We start from the raw sequence: 12,907 nt of genomic DNA on the forward strand, positions 1-12,907 counted from the left end.
TACTGAAAGTTACAGCAAAATTCTTAGCTGCTTGGAATGTTTTCTCTCTCTTAAAACGAAACCTGCCTCTCAACCACAAATCCCATGACCCAACTGACAGGGTTTCCTGGAAGGGGCAGGGGGCTTGTAAATTAGCAGGCAGAGGACCCCCAGAAGTCATTTCCCCAGGAAAGCGGGGCTCAGGGATTGGCAGAAATGGACATCTGCTATGCTCTCAAATTCCCTGTGTTCACACTCAGAATAGACACCTAGAAGTTCAGTGTCTCTAATAAAAACGCTCCAGAGATGTGGTTTGAAATGCCAGATCATTCCTTAGATCACTGCCCTCCCGCCCTGCTGCTTGAATTTGGCTGAATGCTACCAGACCCACCTCGATGTCCTGACCATCTCCTCCTTGAGCTACGGGGCATCAATTCCAAACTCCCACGGGCAGCTAGCTTTGCAGTCTGTGAGTGCAACTCATATTAATACTTTGCCTGCGCTTGCCAGGAGACAGTAAATCCTCCCTAACAAGAGTATTTTTCTTCATCAGTGGGGAGAGAAGAGCTCAGTGAGGGTGGAGGGAATGAACTTCTCAAGGGAAGGAGGAAGGGGTTGGCTCTGGACCCTGAAAGCAGCAGGTGGCATAATTTCTCCACCCCCAACCCCAGCCCTCAGGAGCCCTGGGCTCGGATGTGGGCTGCAGCCCCTTCAAACTTTCTAGCTCTCAGCCTGTTCATCCTTGAGAGGCTATAGACTTATTGTCAAGACCAGGCTTACAAAAGGGCCTGGGGCATTCCAGGACACTCTGGCTCAAGACGAGATTTTCTTGGTAATGCTGTTGTAATGCTGTTGTTCAGTGCCTAAGTTGTGACCCCACAGACTGCAGCACGCCGGGCTTCCCTGTTCACCATCTCCCAGAGTTTGCTCTAACTCCTGTCCACCGAATCAGTGAGGCCATCCAGCCATCCCATCCGCTGTCGTCCCCTCCTCCCCACCCATCCCCCGTAACTTGACTTTAGAGACGTGAAGTAGAAACACTGGCTGAACAGACAGCCAAGCCCAAGCTGTGTGTGACCGATGAGAAGGATGAGGACACAGCAGAGAGGCAAGGGGCTGAGAAGAGACCCACGGAAGTGCTCCTCGTCCAGGGCTGGGCGGCGGGACCGGCTCTGGTCAGGTCTGTGAACGCACAGCTCTGCTTCTTCAGGTTTGCTGTTTGTTTTGACATATACTGGGCTAAAAGTTTTCTGCCTGGAGACGTCATTAATTGTGGCATCCTCATCAAATGGATACCACCAGCCTTGGGGGCACCCACGGAAGATTGCCAAGTTTGATGGCCCCCAACAAGCGCAACTCTGCTTTTTCACCTCGCTGTGCGGGGTCCTCTGTTGACCCAGGGCTTGGGCATGTGATGGGCTCTGGGCACCTGGGCGTTGGCAAGTATGGTGTGAGCAGAGGGTGATGGTGCTTGCATGTTAGGACGCAGCTCCTTCTTAGACCCCCATCCACAGGGAGAAGCCTGAGCCACGAGGAGTGGCCGAGAGAGAGCAGAGGAGAGAGCAGGGGCGCTCCGGTCCATAGATCCAGCCACGTGAGCCCCCAGCTGCCCAGATCCACTGCCCCAGCCAAGAGAAAAATCTGCCCAGTTGAGCCAGTCACCCGCAGACTCATGGGAGGCAGGCAAACCTTGTTCTTAAAGGCAAGGGTCAAGTGAACTTTATCTGTCAAAGGACCAGACAGTAAATATTTTAGGCTTTGCAAGTCATACCATCTCTGTCATACCTACACAGAGGCGAGAGCAGTGTTGAGTTGGGAATTAATGTGAGCAGGTCATCAATTTATTACTTGGAACCCATCCGCAGTAGCTGGGTAGTCTGATGCTTTACTTCAAAGCACCTATAAATAATGACTTATGACTATGAAAAAAGCTGGATGTGTGGCAAGTACAAGACACATATTACACTACATGCTTACAGTGTCTACTCAACATTAGATAAACATGCCTTCAAACATCACTTGTCCATTGCATATTACACTATATGCTCACATTCGCTGCTGCTGCTGCTGCTAAGTGACGTTAGTCGTGTCCAACTCTGTGCGACCCCATGGACGGCAGCCCACCAGGCTCCTCTGTCCATGGGGTTTTCCAGGCAAGAGTACTGGAGTGGGGTGCCATTGCCTTCTCCTCGCATTGTCTACTCAGCGTTAAATAAACACTCCTTCAGACATCACTTGTCCGCCCAGTGTGTCCTTGTATGCATAGAAGACCCAAAATAGCCACTTAGTTTCCAATGTCTACTGAGGAAACGCATCAGCTCAGGGAGTAGGCAGAATTCTTCCAACCCCTCCCCCGGAAAGAAAAACGAAACCAAATTCATGAGTATTGAAAATCTGAGGGGGGAAATGTAACTGAATTCATCTATGGCAAAGTCTGCTGAGCCATTCCGTGCTGAGAGCTTACCAAGAAAGGGAGCGGGAACACGGCTGGTTCCTCAAAGAGGGCAAGCGCGAGGTCCAGCCAGATGAAGAAGTAGGTGGCTGCCCGCATCGTCCAGTGGTTATAGAAATGGTAAAGTCTAGAGCAGAGAAGAGCAGAGGGAGTTACAAAGAGGAGCGGGAGTTAAACACCTACCCCAAGCCCCATTAGAAGAAGAGGAATGGGAGGTAAGCCACAAAGTGCAGGCTCTGACCACCCTTCCTTTCAATCCTAGCCTTTGACTGAGTGCACACTACAAAATGTTCACAGGGAAAAAAACTCCGGGATATTACCAGCTCTCAAAGCGCATTCTCTTAACAGTCTCAAGCTAGGATGAATACCCTCCTGGTCAGGTGCTGGTGACCTTGAGATGTACTTTTGGAGGGCTGACACAGAGTAAATCCTCAGTCAGAGTGACCTGTTGTTAATATTACATGGTGCAGAAGCCTAATTGATTTATAATGTGTATCAGCCCATCTCGGCATGGTAGACCCAGAGAGATCTCGGGGTCACACGGTTCTCTTCCTATAGGAGGTATCCCCAAACCTGCCAGACAGCATCCAGGCATGAGGCATCTGCTGCTGCCTTTGGAGGTACTGACACCTCAGTCCTGATGGTAAGAATTTTTTTTTTCTTATTCTGAGCTGAATCTTTGGTTTTAGTTCAACCTTTAGGGGGTTAGGGAGAAAAAGCTGAATTGTCATGAAAAGAACAAACATATGAGTCCCATCAAAAGGCAATAGAAAGTAAAAGAACAAGTCTTCTTTTCACTTGGGAAGCTCTAAGAGGATAACTAGGAGAAAAAGATGACATGTCTCCAACTTGGAGGTCTTCTCTCCTGTCCTGGGTGTTACTTACTCAGTTATCTGACCTTAGTATATTTGCTGAATGCTTCCCCACCTGTGAGGCACCATGCTCTTAAATCTTGAAAAACAACACCACTGGATTTTGCCCAATTCTATATGCCATACCCTAAATACTTTTCAAAATATTAGTTGATACAGTGACTTTAGTTTGGGTTCAACTTCAAGAATATGAAGTGCTAAAGGACAGGTGACTCTAGGTGACAGTTTCACACTTGAATTACCTGATGGCCTGAGGGGATGTCTCAAACGGAACATTTCTGTTGTACTGGGCGTCAGAAACATAGGCAGCTGCCAGGAGAAGATCCTGGTCCTCATTGGGAGAAAGAAAGGGGAGAAAAACAGTCAGAGCCAGAAAGGACACTTTGCTTTTTCATTTGTAAGTACTGAGTATCCAAGGAAAGCCCTCTTCTCCTCTCCCCCACCCTCCACGCTGCCCCACTCTCACAGGAAGGAACCAGCACTAATGCTGCCACATACCCACCGCCAGGTGTTTTCTGGGCAATGAGAATCCTGCTTAACTCTGGAATTCACGTGTAGGCTATCAGAGGAGGAAATGAAAACCACTTGGATAATACAGCAGATTCTTCACTGTCTGAGCCACCAGGGGAGCCCCATAGATACCTTAATAAATGTACTTAAATGGCATAATTCTACATTCATATGGGCTTCCCAGGCGGCCCTAGTAATAAAGAACCTGCCTGCCAATGCAGGAGACCTAAGAGATGCAGGTTCAATCCCTGGGTCAGGAAGATCCCCTGGAGGAGAGCACAGCAGCCCACTCCAGTATTCTTGCTGAAGAATCCCACGGATGGAGGAGTCTGCGGGCTGCAGAATATGGGTCACAAAGAGTCGGACATGACTGAGCGTCTGAGCACATTCATACACCAAGACTCAAACTATAGACTTTAAATAAGTATGGTTTGGTGCATATTAATTATAGTTCAATGAAGTTGTTAAAAATTGCCCTCCAAAAAAATTTGGATTAAAATTTGATGTGGAACAATAATCTTACAGGTGAATTAACTGCTATAAGAATATATAATCTGCTGATTCACATGCATTCTCAGGGGTCTCAGGGGTCTTAAAGACAGATCAATAAAGCCTAAGAAACATCATATAAATGTGTTAAAAAATTATTACATATTTTCTTTTATGCAGTTAAAAAATATTTTAGTAGAAAACCTAATATCAATTATTGTTCTGTGGAATAGCTTGAACCTTCAGGAACACTAGAGTTCCCCAGGACATGCTTAGACAGTTATAATATTTTAGTTATAAAATACTTGGCATCAGCAAAAGTTGATTTTTTTCAATGAACACACAATAATTTTAAGAAAATTCCATTAAGCTCCTAAAAGATCACACTGGGACAGCAAAGAATTCTGATACCGAAGATTTTTTTCAAAGAAAATATTTAAAGCAAAATCTCTTAAAGGCTCTACTATTTCCAATTTTTGAAGATGATGAGGGAGGGATTTCCTTGATGGACCAGTGGCTAAGACCCTGTGCTCCCAATGCAGGAGACCGGGGTTGATCCCTGATCAGGGAACTAGATTCTACATGGAGCAACTAAGAGTTTGCATGCCACAACTAAAGAACCTGCATGTTGCAACTCAGACCCATTGCAAATTATTTAATTAATTATTATTTTTTTTTAAATGATGAGGGAACTCCCTGGTGGTCCAGTGCTAAGACTCTACACTTTCACTGTTCAGGTTAGTTATCTAGTGATCACTGGTCAGGGAACTAAGATCCCACATGCCACACAACTCGGCCACACACACACACACATACAAAAAAATCTTTCCAGTCCCAGGGAAACCGTTTGTCCACAAATATGAACAGTTTGACAACTACGAATTTGAGGGCAATCATCCACACAGCCTCCAGGTGGAAAATGCAAAAAAAAAATTTTGTTGCCGTCAGTCACTCAGTCATGTCCGACTCTTTGTGACCCCATGGACTGCAGCATGCCAGGCTTCCCTGTCCTTCACCATCTCCTGGAGATTGCGCAAACTCATGTGCATTGAGTCGGTGATGCCATCCAACCGTCTCATCCTCTAACATCCCCTCTGCGCTCGATCCTTCCCAGCATCAGGGTCTTTTCTAATGAGTTGGCTCTTCATATCAGGTGGCCAAAGTAATTTCTCAGGCAGCTGGCCCCTGGGGCTACCTCCCTCAGACCCCACCCAGACTCCCTGTATTGAATATGTAAGCATCATGGCACCCCATCCAAATGCCCCCTTGCCAGCCAAACTCGTGTCTATCATTTTTAAATACGCTTACACTTTCATAACAGCTAACTTAGATAAATGTTTCAAAGCTGTCCCATTCTTAACGGCTATTCCGTTTCTGATGCCTGTCTCTTCTTAGGACCCCATCTGCTCTGTCCTCTGGCTCTTCTTGTCTTCCTTCCCTCCATCCCAAGTGTGTGCGACTTCTAAGTCTCCTGCCCCTTTGTGCTCGGGGAGAAGTCCTCTCAACAGGCAGGGTTACAGTACATGAGCATTCCCACTTGTATTAAGCCCATTTGTATCTTCCTTCTAAAATGAATGACTTTTCATCCAACCCAAGAATGTGGCTTATGTTACATATGCCACTCCAAAACTGCATATACTTTTCAAGTTTACATGGGAATCGCTACCCAGGTGGCATTCATGGTAAAGAACCCACCTGCCAATGCAGGGGACATAAGAGATGTGGGTTCAACCCCTGGGTCGGGAAGATCTCCTGGAGGAGGGCATGGCAACCCCCTTCAGTATTCTCTAGAAACAATTGAGCCAACTTAGCATGCATGCACGCCCATGTCTACTGTGAAAATGGCGAAGACCGGATATCAGGCATTCCTCCAGACACAGCTGAAAAGTGGCTTCATATCTCAAGACAGCAGCCCCAGTCTAAGGGAGATACTGCTGACTGCCGGGACAATAAATCTCACCTCCCAGGCACAATGCAATCACCTTCAGAGCTTTTCTTGTAAAAATCTTGCAGCTCATACCAATGACATCATTCTCTGGGAGATGGGACCCAGCACTGAACTTTTAAAGCTGCCAGGGGATTCCAACATGCAGTCAAGGTCAAAACATCACTGGTCTAAATATGGCCATTCTACTACTGTTTCTCCAAGGTTTTGTGTTTTCATAGCACTTGGACAATAACCGACTTTTCCTGATTTTTTTTTTCTTCCCTTTTCTCAGAGCCATGACATTTCCTTTCCACTCCCCAAGACTTAAAAACATATGTAAGAGTTTTGTGTTTTCTCCTCCTACCCTCCCCACTTTGTAAGCCTTCATTCTGAGGAAGGTAAATAATTTAAATCCCTCAGGGCAAGAGGGAGGAGGGTGTCCAGGAGGGACGGGGGGATGGAGTCCAGTTCTGGTAGAACGAACAACTGGAAGCTCCAGATACCTTTAAGTTCAGAAACCCTGATAAAACTGAAGCTGCTGATAAAAGTGCTTTGAAAAATACCACGGGATTTTCCTGGCAGTCTAGTGGCTAAGACTTCACCTTCCAATGCAGGGGTTGCAGGTTTGATTCCTTCTTGGGGAGCTAGGATCCCACATGCCTCACAGCCAAAGAAAACATAAAAACAGAGACAATATTGTAACAAGTTTACTGCTGTTGTTTAGTTGCTAAATCTAAGGCAGGAGTCTCACTCTTTTGTGATCCCAAGGACTGTAGCCCACCAGACTTCTCTGTCCATGGGATTTCCCAGGCAAGAATAATGAAGCAGGTTGCCATTTTCTTCTCCAGAGGATATTCCTGACAAGAGATCATACCCAAGTCTCCGGCAATGGCAGGTGGGTGGTTTACCACTGAGCAGCCAGGGAAGCCCCAACAAGTTCAATAAAGACTTTAAAAATGGTCCACATAAAAAAAAAAAATTCAAAGAGAGAAAAAAGCCAATATGTCTTATTTAGATAGAGAAGAAAATTTATAAACTTAAGGTAAAGAGAAGTTACCATAAATTTCAAGTAAAGTGCCTCCCCTTGTCAGATTTCCCATGTCGTTAGAAACACCATGCCCTCTCTCCATCTCTCCTTGCCTCCCTTCTCTCCTTCTGTAGGGAACTCTGATGTCCAGAAGACGGCAGATCACTGCTTCCCCATGCACCTCACTCCCACCTTCAGTCAACAGCACTTCTCCTGGCGTGCTCGCAGAACCAAACACCAACTCCCTGGCTTAGCCCTTAAGGCCTCTCCCTCTGTCTCGGCTCCCTCACTTTCCCTACAGGAACCCCTTCTCCGGCCCAAATTGATGGACTGACTGTCCCACTCCCAGATCCACGCCCACGCCTGATCCCTGGCATGCCTAAAGCCAGGAACATCCTTTCCACCCCCCTCCATGGGGACCCATCTCAAATTTCACTTTCTCCTTGAGGACTGCCAATGCCAGCAGCTTCCATTTCCAAGTGGGAAGACAGCCAAGGGATGCTTTCGAAGTGTATGGTGAGTGTCCCATACAAAGAAATGGCTTCTGAGGGTAACCTGGGCACGGTAGCCTGGGCAGGAGGGGTGAGAATATCAGTGAGCACTCGGTGTGGGTATAAACAAATCGTGTGCCTCTGTTCAGAAAGCAACAGTCTAAAGGCCAAGGGCAGCCTGAAGATATGTTTTGTTTGGCCTAGAGAGTTCTTTTTGGATGCTGGCTACTGATTCAAATTTTTTACAAAACTGGAGCCAACACAAAAATGTGAACTTCTGGTTTCTCTTGAAAAGATCATAACATCTGGCCATGTTGGGTTGTAATGCAGGAAGTTTTTGCAACCCGCCCTGATGCTCAGTCACCTGAAGGAATGCTTAGTATGTTCCCCAATTTTGTGGGTTAGCCAGGCCGACCTTCCAGTCAGGGCCAACTTGGCTGGTCTCTATGGTCATCTGGGGCTAGATGGTCTGGGACCAGCTGCACTCACACAGCTCGGCCATGTGCACCATGCAGCAGGCTGGCCAGGGCCCTTTCCCTCAGGGCCACTGGGTCCCCAAGAGCATCTGGAGAGCACACCCCAGTGCCCAAGTAATTTTCATCCCTCCGCTTGCATCACATCTGCCAGTCTCCCACTGGCCAGAGCAAGTTTCATGGCCAGCGGTCTCAAGGGCTGGAGAAATGGACTCCACCTCCTGATGTAAGGGGTTGCAAAGGCCCATTGCAGAGGGGTAATAGATCCAAGAGGGAGCGTGTGGCCATTTTTGCAATGTGCCCACGTGGCACAACCAACTGGAGGTGGGTAGCTGTGGTCTTCTTTGTCCACAGGACGTGCCCTCCGGGTCACAAGCCCCGGTCCCCTCCCCAGCTGAATTGTTCCCATCCAGGTCACTACTTTTATGTTGCTCCCTGACCCCTGTGGACATTTCAGCTTGTGACCACACCTGATTTAGGGTTTCCCAGGTGATGCAGTGGTAAAGAATCTGCCTGCCAGTTCAGGAAACCCAGAAGATGCACATTCAATGCCTGGGTCGGGAAGTTCCCCTGGAGGAGGAAATGGCAACCCACTTGTCTTCTTGCCTGGAGAATCCTATGGACAGAGGAGCCTGGTGGACTACAGTCCATGGGGTTGCGCAGAATGAGACAGGACTGCAGACACATGCATGAGTTGATCTCTACCTGATTTAAGTAACACCCTCCCAAGCCCTCCTGGTCACTGCCTTTTCCTCCTGCAAGGAACCTCTCTGAAAATTGCTATAAGGGAGCATCAGTGAACCAACAGCCCCCAGACAGGGTGATCTAAGAGTTGGATGAACCGGTTTAAGAAGAACATAAAAAAACAAGCACACGAAGTATCAAGAGGTGATCACATAGAGTCACAAGGAAACAGCCCAGGACATGGGCTCTCAGCCTTGGCTGCCCTTTCAATGCTTAGTAGCTTTACAATTACTGCTGCTGGGACCTCTCTGGTGGCCCAGTGGTTAGGACTCCACGCTTCCAGTACACGGGGTGTGGGTTTGATCCCTGGTTAGGAAGATCCTGCATTCTGCAAGGTGCAGCCAAAATCAGGAGAAAAAAATTACCATTGCCCAGGCCACAACCAGGTCAATTAAATCAGAATCTCAAGGTAGAGTCTAAACCCAGATTTCTTTTTTTAATTAATTTATTTATTTTTAATTGGAGGGTGATTGCTCTACAATATCGTGTTGGTTTCTGGCATCTATTCCCATGAATCAGCCATAAGTATGCGTATGTCCCCTACCCCTTGAACCTCCCTCCCACCTCCCACCAAACAGAGATACATTTCTAAAACCCCCCGGGGGAATTCTGCCCAACAGTAAGGCTGAGAATCACTAGCATCGGATTATTTCTATTTCAAAACTGAAAGTTTTGGTCAAAGCACCAGAATGGCTTGCCATCTCAGCAGCAGCCAAAAGCAACACCAGGCAGAAAAGGGTTCTAAAAAACTGTTTGAAAGGAGAGGGCAGAAATGTATTTCAGGTGTCTAGGCAGTTTCTTATTAAGTGACCCCAAACTAACTTTTAAAAAGGTTAACCAGGTCAAATTGGTACCAAGTGTCTGAGGTCTGAGCTGCAGTTTAATGACTTAGTCAATATTGCTATCTCAGAAACTGGGGTTCTGCTGACAGTGACCTGTTGGTACCAGGCTCTTCATCCGCTCTGCCTGCTCCGGGCTGACCCCTGCAGGCATGCATTAAGCCTCTGTCTCACTCAGGACTCAGCTGGGACTCTGGGCTGTTTTCAGCCCTCCTAGCATTTCTAGAGGCCTCCAGTTACATTCTTTAATTTTGACAAAGAAGCACTGAACACACAGTGAGACACCAGACAGACTGAAAAGATTCCCTTGCCGCAGAAGACTGGTGCTCACCGTCAGCTTCATCGTTTTGCAGAATGAGGGGAGCAAGACCTGGGCTGGGTCAGAGCCAGGGACCAAGAATCCTTTTCCTTCCCTTCCTCCTTGACCTGCTTTTCTCCGCTGAATCCTTTAAGGGACAGGGGACATGGTAGAATCTGCCTGTTGGAAGTGGCCAAGCCCCTCTGGGAGGCCAGTAGGCCAGGGAGCACTGGGGGAACAGGGCGTTTAACCTCACCCAGAAGCCTGCCCCTGGGACCACCCTGAGCAGGGTGCAGGGGCCATATGGGGGGGAGGCAGGGGAAGACTCCTCCATACACTCGAGGAGACAAAGGACTGAAACACCCATCATCTCCCACACACTTGCAGGACTAAAGGAAACGCCTCCGTGTGCCAAGCACTGTGCCCTGGGCCTCACCGACACTGTCTTCTCGAGGCGGGTGTGATTTATCACCGCCACCCTTACAAAGTGGGAAACCAGAGACCTCCAGCGTCTTGTCATTCACAGCCAGCATTTCCTGAATCACAGCTGAGGCTCTTTCCGTTGGCGCCCTGCCTGCCTCTCCACTGAGTTCTTGTCCAGGGAAAGGAAACAGCCCGAGAACTCTTTCAAGTTCCCAGTCTCCCCAAGCTCAGGCGGTCTGGGTGAAACCAGAGCTGCGCGGCTGCGCAGCGCGTCTGCCCGGCCCGCAGGGAGCCGCACTCCCCGCCCCACCTCCTCCAGCTTCCCAGGCATTTCCCTGGCGGCGGGACCCTCGCTTGGTTTCCTGCCGCCATGGAGCGCCGTGCGGCGGGCACGGGCCACCCAGACCCGGGGGCGCGCCACACGGGGACAGGACCCCCCAGCACGCAGCCGGGGCGCCGATCCCAGCTTGGCCCCCGTCCGGGGAAGGCGGCTGCGGGCCGGCCTCCGGGTACAGGCTTGACAGCTCCAGTAACGACCCGAACGCGAGGGGCTGCTGCCAGGGGCACGGCGCCTCTGCGCTCCAGCGGCGGTGCGCCTCCAGCACCAGAGCACCCGGAGGACCCAGAGGACCGAAGAAGCCCGGGGGCGGAGGGGCTCTGCAGCCGCATCTCCACCCCGGGGCCCTCGTTCCCAGCGGCCGGTACTGGCTGGGCCCGGGGTCGCTCTCCATCCAGGAGTCCCGAGGGCCGCAGACGCGGGGCTGGGGGCGCTGCCGTCCGCCCGCAGCCACCAGCCCTCGGGGCGTCCTTACCTCCAGGTCGGGCGGCTCCTGGGAGGACGACGGGCGCGAGCGATGCGTCCCCGCGGCTCGGCTGTCCCCGGGCATCGCGGCGGCGACGCGCGGGGCGGGGATGGGGCAGACCGGGGCCCCGGGCAGCAGACTCAGCTCTCGGGCTGCTGGAGGCCCGGGCTTGACGCGCTCCGCACGGCCCTTCGCGTGACTGCGGCGGGGCCCCGCGGGCGGAGGATTGGCGGCGGGCGCGGCGGGTCTCTGGCTCTGGCCCCTTCCCACCCTGCCTCCGGAGTAATGCTGAAGCCAGGGGCGGGGACGCGGTCTCGCCCGGGGCGGGGGCGGTGGGGGGCGGGACGCTAGGGGCTGAGAGGATCCAAGGGGCCCGCGGTGCAGGGGTTAGAGGCCGAGCTGGGGAAGGGTCCCAGACGTGCGCCCTGGGCGCGTGACTGCGCCTAGCTTTCTGTATCAATAAAATAGGAACAAGACCTTCCTCCCAGGGCTGTTGCGAGAATTAAAGGAGTTACTGTATTCAGTTGCTGCCACCGGCAGGTGCCCAGTAAATTATGTTTCCTTCCCATCGCGAGTGGAACCCCCTGGAGAGCTGGGTGTGGACCCAGAGAAGGGCCTCCTGGGGCAGATACCTCTGAGAAGCGATGTGCGAACCCTCCTCCCTTCCCTGGTGCACCCCAGCCTCAGCCTGGCCAGGAACTTGGGGTTAACAGAGCCTCTGAATTTGGAAAGAAAGCAGATTAGATTTTCATGAGACTATTCCTGATTTTTTTTAATGTTGGAATGAATTTTAAAGTAATAATACTAAATGTTTATATGGGGTATTTTTTGCTTGTAGGGCAGGTGGTGCTGGGCTGCTGCACCAGTGAACTTCACTGCAAAGTGAAAGTGTTAGTTGCTCAGTCCTGTCTGACTCTTTGTGACCCCATGGACTGTAGCCTACCAGGCTCCTCTGTCTATGGGGTTCTCCAGGCAAGAATACTGGACTGGATTGACATTACCTCCTCCAGGGGACTCTTCCTGGACCAGTGATCAAATCCCTGTCTTCTGCGTTGGCAGGTGGATTCTTTACCACTGAGCCACCAGGAAAGCCCATGAAATTCACTAACACCTCCCAAAGGAGGAAGAAGCCTGGCAGGGCAGGGACTGACCCTGGTCACCTAGCAAGAGGCACGGTGTTCCTCTAGGCTCATCAGTACTCCTCTGTGCTTGGTACTGATGGATGCCAAGGTCCAGGTTGGGTACTGTGATGGGCAGAATTATCACCCACCCACCCCAAGATTCCAGATCCTAATCCCTAGGACTGTGAATCTGTTACTTTACTCCTCTAAAGCAGGAGTCCCCAACCTTCCAGATGTCATGCCTGATGATCTGATAAGGAGTTGATGTAATAATAATAGAAATAAAGTCACAGTAAATGTATCCCAAAACCACCCCCCCCCCCAATCTGTGGAAAAGTTGTCTTCCATGAAACTGATCACTGGTGCCAAAAAGTTTGAGGACAACTGCTCTAAAAAGACTTCACAGTACTGTTACGAATCAGTTGATCTTAAAATACAGATTGTCCTGGATTATCTAAA

At 50.1% G+C, this 12,907-nt stretch overlaps 1 protein-coding gene across 1 annotated transcript in view; it reads right to left on the reverse strand.

Annotated features, from left to right (window-relative positions):
- Nucleotides 1–11,614, reverse strand: part of LOC110126907 (two pore channel protein 2-like) — a 50,920-nt gene extending 39,306 nt beyond the window's left edge. Inside the window, exons 1-3 of the mRNA XM_020876831.2 lie at nucleotides 11,337–11,614; nucleotides 3,546–3,634; nucleotides 2,444–2,558 (exon numbers count right to left, since the gene is read on the reverse strand). Of these exons, the coding sequence (XP_020732490.2) occupies nucleotides 2,444–2,558; nucleotides 3,546–3,634; nucleotides 11,337–11,411 (279 nt within the window). The 5' untranslated portion in view covers nucleotides 11,412–11,614. The remainder of the gene's footprint in view (nucleotides 1–2,443; nucleotides 2,559–3,545; nucleotides 3,635–11,336) is intronic.
- Between the last annotated feature and the right edge of the window lie 1,293 nt (nucleotides 11,615–12,907).

The sequence above is a fragment of the Odocoileus virginianus genome, chromosome 2 (genome assembly GCF_023699985.2).
Source record: "Odocoileus virginianus isolate 20LAN1187 ecotype Illinois chromosome 2, Ovbor_1.2, whole genome shotgun sequence".
Classification (NCBI taxonomy): Eukaryota; Metazoa; Chordata; class Mammalia; order Artiodactyla; family Cervidae; genus Odocoileus; species Odocoileus virginianus.